Below are 20,066 nucleotides of genomic sequence, written 5' to 3'. Positions count from 1 at the left end.
AAAAATTGTTGGTTGACCCAGGTATGGTGGTGCACACCTGTAATCCCAGGAACTCAGGAGGCTGAGGCAGGAGGATCACAGGTTCAAGGACAACCTGGGCAACTTAGTGAGACCCTTTCTCAAAATGAACTTTAATAGTTTTTTTTAAAGGGTTGGGAATGTGGTTCTGTGGTAGAGTGCCCCTGGGTTTAATCCCCAATACTCTCCCCTCCCTAAAAAAATGTGTCTGGAGGTGTAGCATGTGTTAAAGCATGTGCTTAGCATGGTGAGGCCCTGGATCCTGTCCCCAGTGCCAAACAAAGAGTTGTCACACATTTCCGAAGCTTGTGACTTAAATACATCTTATATGATGTGGTTGTATCCAACTTCCCTTCTGCTTTGAAATACAGAGTTGGAAAGAATCATTTCACATTCAGAAAATTAGGTTGACAATTGTTTGCCATGTCATCATTTTGTGTGGTGAAAAAAATTTTTACCATATCGCAATTTTGCCATCACAGGCACAAATAGGATTTAACTAAATAAGATGTACTAGTGGACAACATTCTCACTGGAATATTCTGAGTTAACACCTTGTTTTTTTATATTTGTTGGTCTGAGAAGAAAAGGAATATCTATTTTTTTTTTTACAGGAAAACAAGACTTCCTTACAAGTATCTTTAAGAGACATATTTGTCTGGTTCACTCATCTCTTGTCCAATAAGGGGAATTTTGTGGCCACTTATTTTGCTGATCTATGAGCATTTTCTTATAATACAATATAAATAGCATAAAAGGAGAACTGTTTGGCTTCCTATATTAAAGACTTCCAGTTCCAGCAGGACTAGCTTTACTATGACCCTTCACAAACATCAAATGAAAAATGTTAGGACAGAGGACAGAAGGAACTTGTATGTTTTGCAAAAATGACCCATAGCAGGCCTTTGGTAAATACTTGTTGAGTTGAATTGAACTAAATTTTATTTGATAAGAATGGTCTTGCCTGGTGTTTCCAGAAACCGTAACAAGGAGTTTCCATTTATATTTAGTTAGGTGAATGTTTATCTATGGGGTAAAAAACAGAATATTCATCACTTATGAATAGAAGTGCATTAGATTTATGAGTGTTGATTTTATATCCTGTTGCTTTGCTGAATTCATTTATTAGTTCTAGAAGTTTTCTAGTGGAATTTTTTCGATCCTCTAAATGTCGAATCATGTTGTTGGCAAATGGTGATAGTTTGAGTTCTTCTTTTCCTATGCATATTCCTTTAATTTCTTTGTTCTGTCTGATTGCTCTGGCTAGAGTTTCTAGGATGATGTTGAATAGAAGTGGTGAAAGAGGGCATCCCTACCTTGTTCCAGGTTTTAGAGGGAATGCTTTCAGTTTTTCTCCATTTAGAAAGATGTTGACCATGGGCTTAGCACAGTCTTTACAATGTTGAGGTATGTTCCTACTATCCCTATTTCTTCTAGTGTTTTGAGCATGAAGGGATGCTGTATTTTATCAAATGCTTTTTCTGCATCTATTAAAATAATCATGATTCTTAACTTTAAATCTGTTGATGTGGTGAATTACATTTATTGATTTCCGGATGTTGAACCAACCTTGCATCCCTGAGATGAACCCCACTTGATCATGGTGCAATATCCTTTTAATATGTTTTTATATGCAATTTGCCAGAATTTTTAAAAGAATTTTTGCATCTATGTGTACAATGACTCAAAATGCATTCTGCTGTCATGTATAACTAAATAGAACAAACAATAAAAAAATAGAAGAGTGTGGGGGAAATTCTTCTACACTTGGGGTTAGGAAAGCAAATTTAAGCTGCAGCTTATTAATTAATAACTTGCTTGAGACTTTGGGCACTTTGACTCTGATATTCTATGATTATATATAAAGCACAGAAGAGGCAGAAATGACCTAAGAAATGATCTCAGCCTCAGTTAGACCTACCCTTGGTTCCTTAGATCTTTTGGCATCTGAAAATTTTAAGACTCACATTTCCTTCTCCACTTTTAACTAACCACATAATGCCTCTACGTCCTTCTGAGAGAGAGAGAAAAAGAGAGAAAAAGAGGAAGAGAGAGAGAAAAAAAGAGAGATTTTCATGTACACAAAGCACCCGGCTTCATTTACAAAGAGAAAGTGACATCTTCTAGTTTCTCCAGTTAAAGAACCAACCATTTGATTAACGAGCTAAGTACATTGAAATAAACTATAGGTCTCTTCTCTGCTTTAAGTTTAATCAGACAGCTCATAGAGACATAAAGAACTTGGGTAGAATTATCCATGATACAATTAGACACCGATTACTAGTAATTCCTAAGCCAACCAATACCTTGGTGATGACAACCTTCTGTTGAGATCGCCAAAACCGGACCAACCGCTCACAGAGATACAGGAACATGGGACCCACTATCCATTTCCAAGTCTGTAATCGGAGCAAAAATGAAAATGTGATATGTTAAGGGGTAAAGCTAATAAAAGATTCAGAGAGTGAAAAAAGTTTTACGAGTCAGGTTGATCTTCATAGGATTGGCTGCATTTGACACAGGATAAATAAATCCCTACACAGAATGTATGAAAAATATCTGAAGTTTTGATAAACTGTTGAACATGTAAAAATGAATATTCTCACCAAGCATGGTAGTGCACACCTATAATCTGTCTGTAATCCCAACTATTCAGGAAGCTGAGACAGTAAGATCAAAAATTCAAAGCCAGTCTCAGCAACTTAGTGAGGCCCTAAGCAACTTAGCAAGCCCCTGTCTCAAAATAAAAAATAAAAAGGGCTGAGGATGTGGTTCAGTGGTAAAGCGCAGGTGGGTTCAATCCCCAGTACAAAAAAAAGAAAAATTCTCCTTAGCCACATTGGAGAACTGCTATATCTACAGAATGAAACTTTCCAAGGAGGAACTACCCACAAGAATGAGATTTCCTCTTTCCCTCTCAGTGTCACAATTGCAATTGCAATAACCCTCCAGTAAAGCAAGGTTGGTTTCAGAATTAACATTTCTCTAAAGGATAGCATTTCAACAACATAATTTTTTAATACAACATTGCAATTGCTTTTTCTCAGCCATGTAGCTTGAAAATAATCTTTTGCAAGATGAAAAGTTTCATGCAAGCATTTAGTTGTTTCTTCAATATCCTGGTAAACTCTAGGAGCTGTGCAATGCTCTTGCTGAATAGGAACAAACCCAAAGGTTTTTAGAATTCTCTAGATACTCTTTGGCCACAATATGCAGTGTTTCAGTACACTGGAATTACTCCACAGTATTGTTGACTACATAAAAACATTTAGGCCAAACGAATCTACCCTGAGACTCCACCACTTGGATTCCCAGTTTAATAAAGTAGTAAAAAATCTTAGAAGTCAATATCATATGAAATATGACTTTCCAGAACAGATTTCAAGGAGGAAAAAAAAATCAGGAATGCACCCCCCCATAGTTTCACATATGATCTTTCATTAAATTATTTTCTTATGACACTTTGTTCCAGGTGAGAGCAGTTGTGTGTTCCCATCTCCAGCCAAAGTTGGACAATATTTGCACCAGAGGTCAGGAATGTTCTGCTGCTAGTCTTCATTTTCATGGAGCAGGTATTTAAAACAGTCTTGAGTCATCCATCTATTTCCTGGGTGCCACCATGGGGTGTCATTGAATGGAAACAGGTTTGTGTATTACCTCTAATCACCCCAGAAAACCAGAAGCTCCTTTGAAGCAGATGTCTGCTAAGATAGAAGTACTCTGACCCTAGCTGTCATCGAGGAAATATGCCTTCCGCAGCCCATAAGACTGGCAATATGGTTCCCTTTTTGTCCTTTCAATTGATGTTTGCAAGCCATGTGGGCAGTTCACTGACATGTCTGGTTGCTTTTATTGATGGACAGAGATGCTCAAAGATAAGACATCACAGCATGCTGCATCTAGGGGAAGGGTATTCCTATGCCAAGAGAGTAGGACAAAAGGAGAAAATGGGATGGGACATATGCCTTTATGTCATACTGTGTATAAGAAAAAAATAATAATCTTATTCAGAATCCCTTATATAAAAAATGATGATTTTTGTCCAGTTTTATAGCAATGATGTTTTAGTCAGTTTTTTGTCACTGTGATCATAATGCCTAACAAGAGTAACTCATAAAAGGGAAAGCTTGGGCTCATGGTTCCAGAGGTTTAGTATGTGGTCAGCCAAGTCCATTACTGCAGAACATCATGGTAGAAGGGCATGGCAGAGGGAAGCTGCTCACCTCGCGGTGGCCAGGAAGCAGAGAGACAGAGAAAGGGGTATGGACCACAGGGGAGAGGCACCATTCGAAACACACCAGTGACCCACCTCCTCCAGTCACGTCCCCTCCCCTGACCTACATTACCACCCAGTCAGTCCATTCAAAGTAGGATGGACTGATGAGGTTACAGCTCTCAACATCTAATCATTCCACCTCAATATTCCTGCATTAACACAAGGAGTATTTGGGGGACACCTCATATCCAAACCATAACAAATGACTAGCACAAGAACCAATAAAGCATACTGTCTGTCAATGAGGGGAAAGATATGAAAATTACAAGTCCTGCTTCTCACTTTATGGAGCAGAGATTTTGAGAAAACACAAAAAGGAGCCCTTCAGAATTCCTTATAGGCTAAAGGAAGTATTTTGGCCCTCAGTCACCAGTATCACACTCCTGTTCCATCACATGGTGTCCTTGGGTGTTTGTGTGAACCTGGTTTTCCAGCCTCCTTCAGATCTGATAGACTGGACCTCCTGATCCCTAAAGACATTCCAATGTGCCACATCATCAATTTTCTTCCCGGTTCTGAAAGTCTTATAGAAGGTCTTATTTCCTGGTACCTGAAGATGCCCTTAGCTGCTTATAAGTGATTTATCTGAGCTACTCAACTCAGCTTGGGATGGAATCCTTAAGAGTCCCTGTGAAAATCACTAACTATGTTATTGTGGTCTTTACATCCAAAAGAGAAGAGATGGAATTTTTTGAACCCATAATCTTTTTCTGTTGTTGTTTTGTTTTCGGTACTGGAGATTAAACCCAGAGGAGCTCTACCACTGAGCCACATCCCCAGCCCTTTTTTTAATTTTGAGACAGGGTCTTGCTATGTTGCTTAGGGCCTCACTAAGATACTGAGGTGGATCTTGAACTTGGTGATTCTCCTGCCTTCGCCTTCTAAATTGCTGGTGCCCCACCTTGCACATGTCACCAAACAACAATTTTAAAACACTGCTTTGCCAAGTTTTCTATCAGGACATTGATAATAGATTAATGCAAAGAATTTCTTTCAAGAAAGAATTCTGGCCAATAAATAGAGTAGAGAAAAGTAGATTCAGCATCCTAGAAGTTCTGTGACATTTGTAATAGACAACTCTATGACATTTGCGCACATCTTAAACATAGTTTGAAGACTGCCAGTGATAAAACTCTGATAGCAACAATGAATTGCACATACCATAGGAGGGTTCCCGGCAAACTCCGGGACTGGGCAGTCTGCTTTTCCCCACTGTGAGAAATTGTCTTTACATAATTGTAGCTGAGTGTCATTCAAACTCCTGGCAGTCTGTCCACGTACAATCCGTCTAGGAGAAAAACATGCATCCAGTCCATTTAGTAGCAAGAAATCAAGATGTGTATGTTTTTAAATTCTGGGTTTTGAATTTTTCTCTTTTCGTTATTTCTTTCAGGGCTGGGGATGGAACCCAGGGTCCCACCTGTGCTAGGCAATGAACTATGTCCCTAGTCTGATAGTCTGCATATTTGAAGTACCTAACATGGGTCCTGTACTTTTCACTTAAAAGCTGTATCTCATCATAACCCCACCCCCTAAATAGATCAGAAGAAAGAAAATATGAGATTTTTCCTTTTGTTTACACTATGGATTGAACATAGGCATGCTCTACTACTGAGTCACATCCCCAGCCCTTGTTATTTTTTATCTTGAGACAGGGTCTTGCTAAGTTGCTTAGGGCCTCATTAAGTTGCTGCGGCTGGCCTTGAACTTGTAACCCTTCTGCCTCAGCCTCCCAAGTCTCTGGGATTAAGGCATGTGCCACCACACAACAGCAAAATATGTGATCCTGAGCAATAGAAAAAAAATGCAATGGCAGAAAGAATATTTCCATGTACCATAGAGGGTAGATCTTGGATCATCAATATAGTTTTCTTAAGAGGAGAATATGTGCTTCTGCCTTGAGATTATTTTCATTTACAAACAAATAGAAACCGAAAAACTGCAAATCTACAGGGTGGTTACATGTATACAGTGCCTTCATGTATATTAGAAAAGACTCCCCTTCTGTGAGGGCTGTCCTGCAGCAAAGGGTTTATTTAGCCAGCTACCCTTCCTCTCTTTGGTCAGGCACCCTTGCGTAGTGGACAACCCATACAGTCATACATAGTGGCCCTAAAACTTAGTAGAAGTGCTTTATGTGTGGGTTCAAAAATCATCTAACTGCCGGGCAGGTGGCACATGCCTATTATCCCAGCAGCTCGGGAGGCTGAGGTAGGAGGACTGCAAGTTTAAGACCAGCTCCATCCTCTCAGTGAAGCCTTAAGCAGTTTAGTGAGGGCCTAAACTATTTAGTGAGGCCCTGTCTCAAAATACAAATAAAAAGAACTGGGGACTTGGCCCAGTGGTGAGGGGCCCCTGGGTTCAATCCCCAGTAACAAAATAAATAAATAAATAAAGATATTCAGTTGCTTTAGGAGAGTCGAGAGATTTTTAAAAAAAAATTTTTTTTTGTCTATGGTTTTCTCAGTGCTTAGAAAGAGTTTATCAGGGATCAGAGTGAGGAAGTGGGTTAAGAATATATGCAGATGTTGCTCAAGGGTACTTCTCCCCACCCTTCCCCTTTTCACACTTAAGTTTTTACCACAGCCAGACTGACTTGGCTCTGAGCAGACTGTTCAAGTATCTACTTCCCCTACTCCTACTTTCCTGGAACCCTATGCCCAGCAGGGAAGTTCCCTGGGCCCGCCTTGGTGTGCAGGTGGTATGAAATAGCAGAAAAGGAACCCTGGTAGTAAAGAGGATTCCTCCCAAGCAAACTCTGTATCTCCATGAGGGCATTCATCACAGTCCCCTTTAAGCCACTGCTACTCTGGGCCATTTACCAGCCAAGGTGGCCTATTTCCACATTTTTTTTACTGCTGCATATTAGTTGTACAAAATGATGGGACTCGTAGAACAAATTTAAAAATTTTTTTTAAATGCATGGAAGCAAAGAGTAAGTCACTTTAGGTAAGCGTTTCAAGATAAAGTCTATGAATAACCCAAAGATGCCAGAGGAACTAAGAACCTATGGACACCTCTCCCTAAGAATATGCATTTTAGTGGAGTTTTTCATAACATAACTTGAAGAAATGAATAACACATATTAAGCCAATATAGCATTATCAAATGAGGAAATGCTTCACAGTCATGATTAGGGAGTGGATTCTTCAATGTTATTTCAATTCCCAATAAAGAGGCAGCTCCCTATTCACTGTATTTATATGACTGGCTCTGGATGGCCATTCCAGCTCAATGCCACCTGAATTTCATGATCCATTTATGGAATGCATTCTTCATCTGTTATGGCTAAAAATCAGATGGGTCTGATGGCTGTTGTGACTCCAAAGTTCTGCTGAGGCAGGATAGCTATGTTCTTAGGTGTGACTTATGGATGGAAGCTCCTCAGGCCACAACTGTAAGAAATCTCATAGGAAATCTGAAAGGCTGTGCAACATAACTAGTACATTATTCCACAACTAGTGAATGAACAATGTTAATCACGGGACAAAATACAATATTGTTAAAGGTTTAAAATGTGAGTTGAAATCAGCAAGTAGTTAAAATGTTATTTTGAATGTAAACACTTTTGGGAAAAACTTCAAAATATTACAATGGAATTGGATTCAGCTGTCCAACTTCTAGAAAGGCTTTGAAAATGTACTCCTTGATAAATAATTTTTTAATATGTAACAAAAAAAACCTTGAGTTGATGAACTCCAAATAAAAAAAATGATGGAATTTGTTGTTACACATTCATCCATACACAGAGTATGACAATATAATTTGGCCCACATCACTCCCCAGTACTTCACCTCTCTCCCCACTTCCCACCCCCTGACCCCTTTCCTCTACTGCTCTCCCTTTGATTTTCATAAGATCCCTGCCCTCTACCTTTGTTTTCCTTTTTCTTCTCTAGTTTCCACATATGAGAGCAGACATATAACCTCGACCTTTTGAGTTTGGCTCATTTTGTTTAATATAATGGTCTCTAGTTACATCCACTTTCCTGCAAATGACATTATTTCATTCTTATTTATGGCTGAATAAAACTCCACTCTGTATATATACCACATTTTCTTTATCCACTCATCCATCAATGGACACCTGGGCTGGTTCCATAATTTGACTATTGTGAATTGTGCTTTGTTTTCCTTTTTCTTCTCTAGTTTCCACATATGAGAGCAGACATATAACCTCGACCTTTTGAGTTTGGCTTATTTTGTTTAATATAATGGTCTCTAGTTACATCCACTTTCCTGCAAATGACATTATTTCATTCTTATTTATGGCTGAATAAAACTCCACTCTGTAAATATACCACATTTTCTTTATCCACTCATCCATCAATGGACACCTGGGCTGGTTCCATAATTTGACTATTGTGAATTGTGCTACTATAAATGTGGGTATGCATGCATCACTGTAGTATGATGACTTCAATTTTTTCAGATAAATACTAAAGAGTGTATAACTGGGCCATATGGTGGTTCCATGCCCAGTCTTTTGAGGAACCTCCTACTGATTTCCTTAATGGTTGTACCAATTTACAATCTCACCAACAGTGTAAAAGTGTTCCTTTATCTCCACATCCTCTCCAGCATTTATGATTATTTGTATTCTTGATGATTGTCATTCTGATGGATATGAGATTAAATCTCAGTGTAGTTTTGATTTGCATTTCCCTAATTGCTAATGATGTTGAACATTTTTTCATATATTTGTTAGTCATTTGTATTTCTTCTTTACAGAAGTGTCTAATTCATTTGCCCATTTATTAATTGGTTTTTTTTGTCTGTGTGTGTTTTAAGTATTTTGAGTTCTTTATATATTCTGAATGTTAATCCTATCAGAGAGTAGGTAGCAAAGATTTTCTCCCATTTCTGTAGTTTCTTTCTTCACAATCCTAATTGTTTCCTTTACTATACAGAAGTTTTTTCATTTGATGCCCATTCCATTTGTTAACTCTTGCTGACCTACATATTTTACCATTTTGATCTTTAGGTTCCTTATCTACAATTACTATTCCCCAGAAACGGGGATAGTGAGAGCAACTACACATTTGGGGGATTAAAAGAAACATTTTATGTCAAATTATTAGCATAGACCCTGTTAGAGAACAAGTGTTCAATAGAAGTTAACTGCTACCTTTATTATATTAGAATGTTAGAAGGTGAGACCCACGGATTTTTCTGGCTACTATTACTTGCAGTACCTGAGAGAGGTCCTCATATGCAGTAGGCAACCAAAAAATAATGGTTGGCTTAAACCAAAACCCATTGAACTAGAGCAAACCCCTTCAACTAACTCATTGTTAATCACTCTAGCTTGGGGGCTTGTCTAATTCACTAATGATTGAGCCACAGGAGACAATGCTATAGACCTTACCAACACTCTCAATATGTTTTTGTTTGTTTATTTGTGTGTTTTTGTTGTTACTTTTTTGGTTTTGGTTTTGTTTTGGTACCAGGGATTGAACCCAGGGATGCTTAACCACTGAGCCACACTCCCAGCTCTTTTTATTTTTTATTTTGAGACAGGGTTTAGCTAAGTTACTTAGAGTCTTGCTAAGTTGCTGAGGCTGGATTTGAAATTGCAATCCTCCTGCCTCAGCCTCCGGAGTCTCTGGGATTACAGGCATATGCCACCACATCCAGCTCAATATGTTTTATTCACTGGCAAAGACACTCAGACTTTGGTGTACTTTTCAAGCTTGCTGTAAATACCTGCACTGTAAGTAGCAATTAGTTGTATGTAAGAAACTAGAAGTGGAGCTGGGGTTTTAGCTCAGTGGTAGAGCACTTGCCTAGCATGTGTGAGACACTGGGTTCAATTCTCAGCACCACATATAAATAAATGAATAAAATAAAGGTCTATCAATATCTAAAAAAAAATTTTAAAAAAAAGAGAAACTAAAAGTGTTGCCAACTGGTTTCTATTGGACCAACCCCTGCTGGCTGTCCTCCCACATTCCCTCAGCAGACAGGCTGACCACACATAAGCAAGGAAGTCACAGTGTCTAATAGGGTACTAACCTAGAAACTGAAGGGCATAAAGTCCTTGGCAGCAGAATTAAAACTTACTCAGCTCCGTGGATGGCAAGACCAATGAAGAAGATCACAAAGAGATGGTGTGTGTACCAAAACACTTCAAAGTAAGATCTCCGGATGGTTTTGGTGGAGGAGGTGATAATTAAAATGAGACACAGTGTGATGACAATTCCAGTGATGCCTGCCAAGCGAGTCACAGCCACATACAGACCTCCTGCAGGGTTCTGTAAAATACACACACACACACACACACACACACACACACACACACACACACACATATTATTGTAGGCTCCCAGATGCAAGACTGCCCATTCACAAAATGTCCAGTATACTGGACAATAGGTATTTTCATCCTCCACCCTTTGGATAATACTAATCACCCCTCACAGAGAGATAGAGATATGGAGTAGATAACTCCAAATTTTAAAGGAAGCTTACATAGTTGAGGAATCATAGAAAATATGAATTGATATAATTAGACAGTTTTTGTTTGTTTTTTGGTACTAGGACTTGAACACAGGGACATTTAACCATTAAGCAACATCCCAGTCCTCTTTATTTTTTATTTTGAGATAGGGTCTCACTAAGTTGCTTAGGGCCTTGCTGAGGCTGGCTTTGAACTTGTGATCCTCCTGCCTCAGCGTTCTGAGCCACTGGGATTACAGATGCCACTGTGCCCATCTTAGTTTTAAGAGAATATAAAATAAAGGAAATAATTGACTAAAAAATGACCTAGATTTCTGAAGCTCTTTCTCCTTTTGATTTGGAAAGGGCCACAGTCCTTATAGATTTGTAAATACATTTTTGGAATGCCTAACATCTTAGGCCAGGTTCCCCAGAAGTAGATCCTGAGATGAGAATTCATGAACAAGAATTCATTATGGCTGGACGTAGTGGTGCACACCTGTAATCCCAGTGACTCTGGGAGGCTGAGGCAGGAGGATCTTAAATTCAAAAACCAGCTCCAGCAAATTAGTGAGGCCCTAAGCAACTCAGCCAGACCCTGTCTCTAAATAAAATATATAAAGGGCTGGGGATGTGGCTCAGTGGTTAAGTGCCACTGCATTCAATCCCCAGTACCAAAAAAAAAAAAAAAAAAGAGTTCATTATGAAGAATGGACTTCAAGAGAAACTGGTAAGGGAACAAGGAATAGGACAAGATAAAGGAAAAAGCTAGGCAAGGAGATGATCTCAGACCAAGTTACACAGGGAAAACTTCAGCCCAATCCTGCAGGGGAACTCTGGAGGAAGTTACACCTTGGAGTTTATCCTGAAGAAGCTGGACTTTCATGGTCTGCTCTCATCAGTTATTGGCTAAGGGTTGCCCAGGGAGAGGCAACCTTCCAGGTCCTTCCAGATCTCTGAACTTTGGGGCATGATGGCAGTAGCCCCAGGGAAGTTCTTGTAGGAGGAAGTTCAGGTCATTGAAATGAAAGCATTCTGAGGAAGCACAGTTACACCTACGGGTGACCCAAGGAGATCTGGGCAGAGTGTGGCACTGTTAGCTCACTAGTGTGTACATTTGTGACCCTTATATATTTCTGGGCAAACAATGAACAAGGAAAAGAAAAATTATTCAAGATATCATAGGAAAAGAATTTGTTTTGTTTGGTGCTGTTTAATTCTGTCCCTAAGTAGATCAGGCAAGTTTTTCTCTCATGTCACTTCAAGACTATGAATTTGAGCAAAATTAAGGGTCTTCTCTTGTGATCGTTTCTGAACAGAAGGAAACGTGTTTGAAATTTAATGCATAGTAATGAGATTTAGCCATCTTCCCAAGCCATCGGACATGTGAACATGACTTGGAACTTCTCTAATAAGCTTCAACATCTGCTGGGACGGGAGAAGTCCTTGCCTCTGGATACCCTCATGGCTGCCCAGGAAAATAGCTGAACTACTCTCAGTGTACCAAGGAATGCAAAACAGTAGACGCAGGCCACCCCTCAGATACTGCAGGTAAAAAAGAACAAAGGATCACTGTCAAAAGTCAACTGGTGGTTGGCCTGACACTAACACTTAGGCCAGGGTGTTCCTAATTCACAAAAGAACTTCGTAGAACACCAATATCTGGGATAGGGAATAGTAATCTGGGGGAATAGTAATCTGTAGTGGATTCTTCAAATTAGTCTAGACAGGACAGATTTGTCCTCCATCCTTTTTTTTTTTTTTTTTTTGTTATTGGTTTGTTTTTTGTTTGGTACCAGGAATTGAGCCCAGGGATGCTTAACCACTGAGCTACATCCCTAGCCCTTTTTATTTACTTATTTTTATTTTGAGATGTTGTTATTGTTCCAGCCCAGCTGAGTTCTTCACTCAGCGAAATCCTATTTTAACAGCTTAGGGACATATGAATCAGGGAAAAAGAGGCTTACCTTGATTTTTTCTCGAGCGAAATTGAGATAACTTTCACCATCTTTGTCCCCAATTTTAGAAAGTGCTACTGAATAAGGGTCAGAATTGTTGACTCGGGCATTCACACACCACTCCACGTTGAACAGATGTGCAATGGTATGGATTGCTAAAGAGCAGAGAAGAGAAGCAGAGGGTGAGGCATTTACACAAATGTATTATAATTTGGGTTTCTGGCCACAGCCTCTGACTCTATGATAAGTCACAGAGACACAGGGGTGGCCTAGGATGCTAATAAACAAAAACTGAATCTCCCTAATCCAGGAAGGCAAAGCTATTCTAGGGGTGTAACAGATTCCCCATGAAGTTGGAAGCTCCTTCCTTCAAAGCTGGCTTTGAATGAAACCTTTTTTCCTGCCAATTTGACCCTGAATATTTGTGGAGCAACAAGCAAGCAGTAGAACCTAGCCTCTTTCCCCAGGGTGGTAATAGAACTGCCCATTAACAGGGGTGAGCTCCTTTCTGCTTTGTGATTATGGGAAAATCACCTAACATCTCTGATCTTGATTTCCTCGTTTGTAAAATAAAGGTGTTGAGCTACATACTCCTAAAGGTTCAATCAATTTCTGAGAGTCTACTGAGGTAGGATAGAGGAAATGAGAAATATATAGAAAGGAGATATAAAGGAAGGACAAGAAAATAGGATTTTAATTCAGAGTTCCACATACTTTTTCAGGCCTGTCACTCAATAAGCCTGTCTCTTTTCCTGGCCTGTTACTTCCAAATTCCTGAGAAATCTGTAAATCTACCTGTGCACTGCTAATCAACTCCCCAATAATTAGGTTAAGCAAAGAGAGATATATGATATAAGGAATCTATAACTTAGGGCACTTTCCTGAGCTGTTTGCTGATCAGATAACAAAGACCACATTAACCGAAGGATATAGAGATTGATCAGACCACAAAAACCCATCCTGAGATCACTGGACTGATATCATTGCTACATACCTTCCCATACCACCCCTCCACTCCAAGTTTCCTTGAAAGAAGAACTGTGAACCCCCAAATGCATCTCCCTCTTGAGATGGCTCCCATTCTCCCTTGAATATGCACCTATTTTCATAAATAAACTTGTCTATGCCTCTGAATGGCATGTGCTAAAATTCTTTTCTATTATGTATGCCAAGAATCCTACTGGTCTTGAGTTGAGTTCTCCTTTCTCTCTGGAAGCTGCTCAGACGCTTCTTCCCAGACACCTCTTCCCCCATGACACTACGAAATAGCCTCAGTCTCTGAGGGAGTTAATATGCCCTCAATCTCTGTGCTCAAACAAGAGAACTCTAATGTATGCCCAGTGGCTGGCCCATTCACCTGACTCTGTAATTACATCTAGAGAGAGATGACAAATGTGATTGCATTGATACAAACCAATGGCCACCAGTATGAACCTCTTAAGAAAAAACTAATTGCATTTTTTATTTCATAGTCACATCCACAGCATCTACCAGATGCCAAACACTGTTATAAGTGCATTACGATTATCTAATCCTTACATTGACTTGGTGATGTAGGGGCACTTAATACCAGCCTCTCTTACAGATGAGGAAACTGGAGCATAAACTGTTACAAAACCTTGCCTGTGGTCACCAAGTCCTCAAAGCTAGCTTTGAATAAAACCAATTTTCCTACCAATTTGATTCCTAACCTTTGTAACAGGATTTTGGCAGGCATTTCTTTTGAATGATTTCATTTTCTGTAACTCAAAAAGCTCATATGACCTGGTAGGAGAAGAGGAACCCCGTCCAATGCTTGTAAACGAAGCCTCTTTTGCTCAGGTTAGGGATAAACTTAAGGGCACAGTAAAAGCCTGTTTTGTTCAATATTGTGCATGTCTATTGTCTGGCACATGAATTATTTATTAAATGAATTAATGGAGATTGCATAAGGATCCTAGACACATCCTTTCTTGTACCACTACCACCCTAATAATTATAGTAACATATAATATATATACATACATATATCTAATATATGCATACATATGGTAATAAAATAACAATAATGAAGATATTTAGCTGATAAGGGCTTTCTTAAGGGATTCTCAATTTATGAGCTGATGATCCCATACATTTACTACAAAAAATTGACAGGTATAGCCAGGCAATTTTGTAGGATGAATAAAAGCTGTTATATGTGGATTATCAGACTTTTTCTTTTTTTGGTACCAGGAATTGAACCCAAGGGTGCTCAAACTCTGAGCCACATTCCCAGGTCCCCCCTTTTTCTGAGACATGGTCTTACCAAGTTGCTTACAGCCTTGCTAAATTGCTGAGGCTGGTTTTCTACCTGTGATCCTCCTGCCTCAGTCTCCTGATTCTCCATGATTACAGGCATGCACCAGCACTCCCAGCAACAAACTTTTATGAAACTAAAAATGTTGAGAAAGGGTGAAGACACCAGGATCAACTTTTCCTATGGCATGTTTTCATTTTACAGGAAGATCCTAAGATGAAAAAGCTTTAAACCTAAAGGAATAAATTCTAATAGCAGGATACCAGAAAGAGTGGTGAATACTTTTGAACAGAACTTATTAAAACATACAGCATATCTGACCACAGCCTAATCAACCTGTAAAGGCTGATCTCATTTACGCAGGTATCCAAGAACAGAGGGAACTCTCTGGTTCTGATTTTTCTTCCCAATTTCGAATGTCTTAAGAAACTTACCAGAGTGAAGTGCTATCATCCAAGCCACCATTTTATGAAAGGTGAGGTTTCTGTCCAATTGTCTTCGGATTCTTGTTGAGCAGCACTTTGGATTAAGGAGAAAAGAGTGGAATAGAAATTATTATCAAGAAGCCTTTGTAGGACAGGCGTGGTGACACACGCTTGTAATACCAGTGACTCTGGAGGCTGAGGCAGGAGGATCACAAGTTCAAAACTAGCCTCAGCAACTTAGTGAGGCCCTAATAAATGTAGTGAGACCCTATCTCTAAATAAAAAATAAATAAAATAAAAAAGGCTGGGGATGTAGCTCAGTGGTTAAGTGCCCCTGGGTTCAATCCTTGATACCAAAAAACAAAAAAAGAAGAAAAAGAAGAAGTTTCTGTATGCACCAGACATTTGAACTGCATCATCTCATTTAATTTTAACTACCACCCTATAAACTATATCTTTCTATCCATTTGATAGATGAGGAAACTAAGGCTCAGAGAGATATAATCATCTTCCCTATCAAGCAGCCAGTAATTGATGTGACTGGCTTAACTAATATGTTTCCTATTCTTATACCAGTGACACAGTCTCACCTGGAATCCATTGCTTAATTGTATAAAAATGTTAATTTGGATATGACACATTTCAAACCATATGGTTTCCAATTCCAATTAGTTTATATGATAAGCAGGGAATATAGAAGTTAATAAAGAGTGGGCCAGCCCTCACAAACCTGACAGTCTAGTAAGGACACAGACAAGTCAAAAGTTCTACAGCAAATGAATAGTTGAAAAACAACACTGGTTCTAGGACATCCACGGTATGGGAGGAGAAAAAGGGGTCCACCTGCCCATGTTGGTCAGAGATATCACAAGGAACATCATTGACCTAATAATAATAGCAAAAAATAACAAGAACATTTGGTCATGGTGGCGCACACCTGTAATCCCAGTGACTGGGAGGTTGAAGCAGGAGGATCAGTAGTTGGAGTCCAACCTTGGCAATTTAGCAAGATCCTGTCTCAGAATAAAAATTAAAAAAGGGTTGGGGATATGGCTCAGTGGTTAAGTGCCCTGGGTTCCTCAGTACATGGAAAAAAAGTCTCGTTAGGGAGATGTCAGTATTAGCCTACACAACAGATGAGGAAACAGGCGTTGAGAGATTTCCTTGCCTTAGGTCATACAGCCAGTAAGTGGCAGAAATGAGATTTAAACTTCAGCCATCTGATAATAGAATTTATATCAATATACCAATATTTCATACCTCACATGGTTACCTTGACATTAAAAATAGCATTCTGGTCCATGATTTAGTTTATTTGTCCTACCTGCATCCTTGAGGATGTGAGTTTGAATCTGGATTCAGACCAATGCTCAAGGCAGAAGAAATTAAAACTTGGTTGATGGTTGAATTAGAGCTTTGCCTCCTGAAAATTGGCCAATTGCTTGTTCTGATTGCTTTGCTCCAGAATCTGAATGTGCTGCCACAGAGATGCAAAGGACTTTGAGAAGAGGAGAGTAGCTAAGTACAGTGGCACATGCCTGTAATCCCAGTGGCTTGCAGAGCTGAGGCAGGAGGATTGCAAGTTCAAAGCCAGCCACAGCAACTTCGTGTGGCCCTGAGCAACTTAGTGAGACCTTGTCTCTAAATGAAAGAGGGCTGGGAATGTGGCCTGGTGGTTAAGCACCCTTGGGTTCAATCCCCAGAACAACAACAAAAAGAGAGAGAGAGAGAGAGAGAGAGAGAGAGAGAGAGAGAGAGAGAGAGAGAGAGAGAAAGGGAGAGTAAAGCACCAAAGTATCTTAGATATTTTAAATATCTGGATCTAAATGTCATATTTGATTAAAATTAGGGAGTGTTGACTATTTGGCTTACTTATTTTTAATAAAATATTCTGATTTTATAGAAAAATAGAATTGCATGGAAAATTATGCTTCCTCCACTATGTCTCAGTGAGCCACACCCAGGGAGGGCAGGCTGCTTAAACCATGAGAGCTGATTCTGAGAACTGAAGAAGTACTGTGAAGGAAGACACCGAGGATTTCAGAAAAAGGAGAAAAAGAATTAGGCCTTATTAAGTGTCTCTTCTATTACCTCATTTGATGCAATGACATAAGTATTATTGTCTTTTTTTGTGGCACTGGGGATAGGACCCAGGGCCTAGTACACGCCAGGTAAGCACTCTACCACTGAGATACACCCTCAATCCTTTATTGCCCTATTTTTATAGATAAGAAAATTAAAATTAAAATCTCACTTTGACTGGGATATAAGTCTATTTGTCTGTAAAAGGTTAATGCCCTTTTCCATCAAATCAAATACAAGGATATAGTCACTATTGTTTTAAGTGCCTAAAAACCTGAGACAAGAATTTAAATTTAAGTACTTTATCTGGAAGGTGGTCACAGTAAAAACAGTAGAAGTAAGACCTCAGGAGAAACCAATAAAGGATGTTTTATCATATCAGCTATCACTGTCCCATATGAGTGGGCTCAAACACACCAGGGAACTTGAGGGGACTATAAACCTTGTCCCAGAGGTTTTTTTGGTTTGGGGTTTGTTGTTTTTTTGGTTTTTACCCAGGGAACTGGGAAACTTGGATGTTCATCCAACAAATTTCACCCATCATTGCCTGAGGGATGCTCTCAGGGATCAATTCCCTAGTATTTCAAACCTGCCCCAGGAGCAGGCTAAAGCAAAACTCCCAGGCAGAGAATGACTGGTGCTAGCAGAAGGCAGCTGCCCATTTATTGGAACTGCCAGTGCCTAGGGAAAATGGCGGAACACCAACCACATCAGCAGTGACTCAGTGTTCACAGTGGAACCAAGCAGGGACTCAAGCCCTCAGAAGAAGGGTTTCCTATCTGAAATAACTTATTTTCCATTTCTTCTGGTTAAAAAATGAAAACCCCGACCATCTTTGTTATCTTGTATGGTTTCATAGTCTTTTGTGCTTTTTATCAAGTGCTGAAAGTTGTTCTACTACTTTGTGTTCTTTGCACTTTTAAGGAAATACCCTTTCCTGTTTTCCAACTGCCACATTCCTCCCTAGTTTCTAAGAGTCTTTGTGCTATTGTGACTTTATATAATCTTTTCCCCACGAGTTTGGATAGAACCTGTGATTATGAAGAGAGATCACTCTCGTGATTTTATTATATTATATGGCAAAAGGGATTTTTGCAGAAGTAACTAAAGTCCCAAACTGACTTTAAGAGGAAGATTATCTGGGTGAGCCTCACCCAATCACGCAAACTCTTTAAATCTGGGTCTAGAAGTCTGAGATGAAGGAAGTCAGGGACTTGAAGCCCAAGAAGGATTTGCTGTACTATTACTGGCTCGAAGATGGAAAGGGGCACAGGGCAGGGAATACAGGGGACTCTAAGATCCAAGAGTGGCCCTTGGATAACTGCCATTAAGGAAACAGGGATCTCAGACCTACCAACACAATGAATTGAATTCTGCCAACAAGAATAAGCTTGGAAGGGAATTTTTACCCAGGATTTTCAGATGAGAATTCAGTCCAGCAGCCACCTTGATTTCAGTCTTTGACACCCTGAGCAGAGAAGCCAGTCACAGGGTGTTGGACTTCTGAACGATAGAACTGTGTGCTCATAAATGAGGGTTGTTTCAACCCACTGAACTTGTGATTTGTTACACAGCAAGAGATAACTAATGCAGTCCCTACTAGATTAGTGAAACCAGACTGGAATCCTGAGAATAAGAGAATGGGAATTAGTAGAGCTGCAAAGCAGTACTGAATTACATTTCACAGAAACCCTGTCAGGTCCTAGCCCTACCATTTAATCACGTGACACTAAATGATGCACTCAGTCTCCGGTTTACTCACCTGTATAATTATTGTAGTTCTTCCCTTATATACTGTTGCATAGATTCATTGAGATGTATTTAATAAGCATTTGAGGTTATTTCATATCATTATTTAACTTTTCAGCTAGTATGGCCTGGTTCCCCAGCTAGAGGGCAAGCTTCCTATATGAGAGCAGTATGTCAGATACTTTCAAAACTCCCTTAGTAAGTATTTGGTTGCACAAATGAATTACATATTCACCACCCTAGAACAATAAGATTGGTTGTTCTAAGTCTGCAGAAAGCATTTACTCCCATATCTTCATTTGCCACATTATTTTCTACTACCCAACAAAGTTTTTTGAAACTTTGTGGGGGAAGGGAGAGCTCACTGGCTCCTGCATGATAAATCTGAAGGAAAAGGAATATGGTTTGGTTATGGTCCCTACACTATGTCCGTATTTCTGTATTTATCATCATCATCAATATAGATGATCCAAAATGTGAAACAATATAGGTTGATGGCCCTTGACAGCCTTTCCAACAAACACAGAGAAAAATAAACTGAACAATAGAATAATGGAGAAGAGTAATGGAAATATAACATCCATTGCACAATATTCTTATCTTTTTAATTAATCTATTTTTACATAAACAATATGCCCAACATACTATCATCTCAACATATAATCCATATAAAATATTATCAATGAGATAGTATGAATTTTTTCACACTTTTTTAATTTTGGGGGGTACCAGGGATTGAACTCAGGTGCACTCAGCCACTGAGCCACATCCCCAACTCTATTTTGTATTTTATTTAGAGACAGGGTCTCACTGAGTTGCTTAGCAACTTGCTTTTGCTAAGGC

General features: G+C 39.3%; 1 protein-coding gene across 1 annotated transcript in view; it reads right to left on the bottom strand.

Moving 5' to 3' along the window:
- LOC124972580 (cytochrome b-245 heavy chain) overlaps positions 1-20,066 on the bottom strand; it is a 42,530-nt gene that overhangs the window by 11,215 nt on the left and 11,249 nt on the right. Inside the window, exons 4-8 of the mRNA XM_047537071.1 lie at positions 15,402-15,486; positions 12,699-12,844; positions 10,357-10,547; positions 5,456-5,582; positions 2,325-2,417 (exon numbers count right to left, since the gene is read on the bottom strand). Coding sequence (XP_047393027.1) covers positions 2,325-2,417; positions 5,456-5,582; positions 10,357-10,547; positions 12,699-12,844; positions 15,402-15,486 — 642 coding nt within the window. The remainder of the gene's footprint in view (positions 1-2,324; positions 2,418-5,455; positions 5,583-10,356; positions 10,548-12,698; positions 12,845-15,401; positions 15,487-20,066) is intronic.

Source organism: Sciurus carolinensis, chromosome X (assembly GCF_902686445.1).
Source record: "Sciurus carolinensis chromosome X, mSciCar1.2, whole genome shotgun sequence".
In the NCBI taxonomy this organism is placed as follows: Eukaryota; Metazoa; Chordata; class Mammalia; order Rodentia; family Sciuridae; genus Sciurus; species Sciurus carolinensis.
Note: the sequence above shows the minus strand (reverse complement) of the source record. Positions and strands in the feature narration are given on the sequence as shown.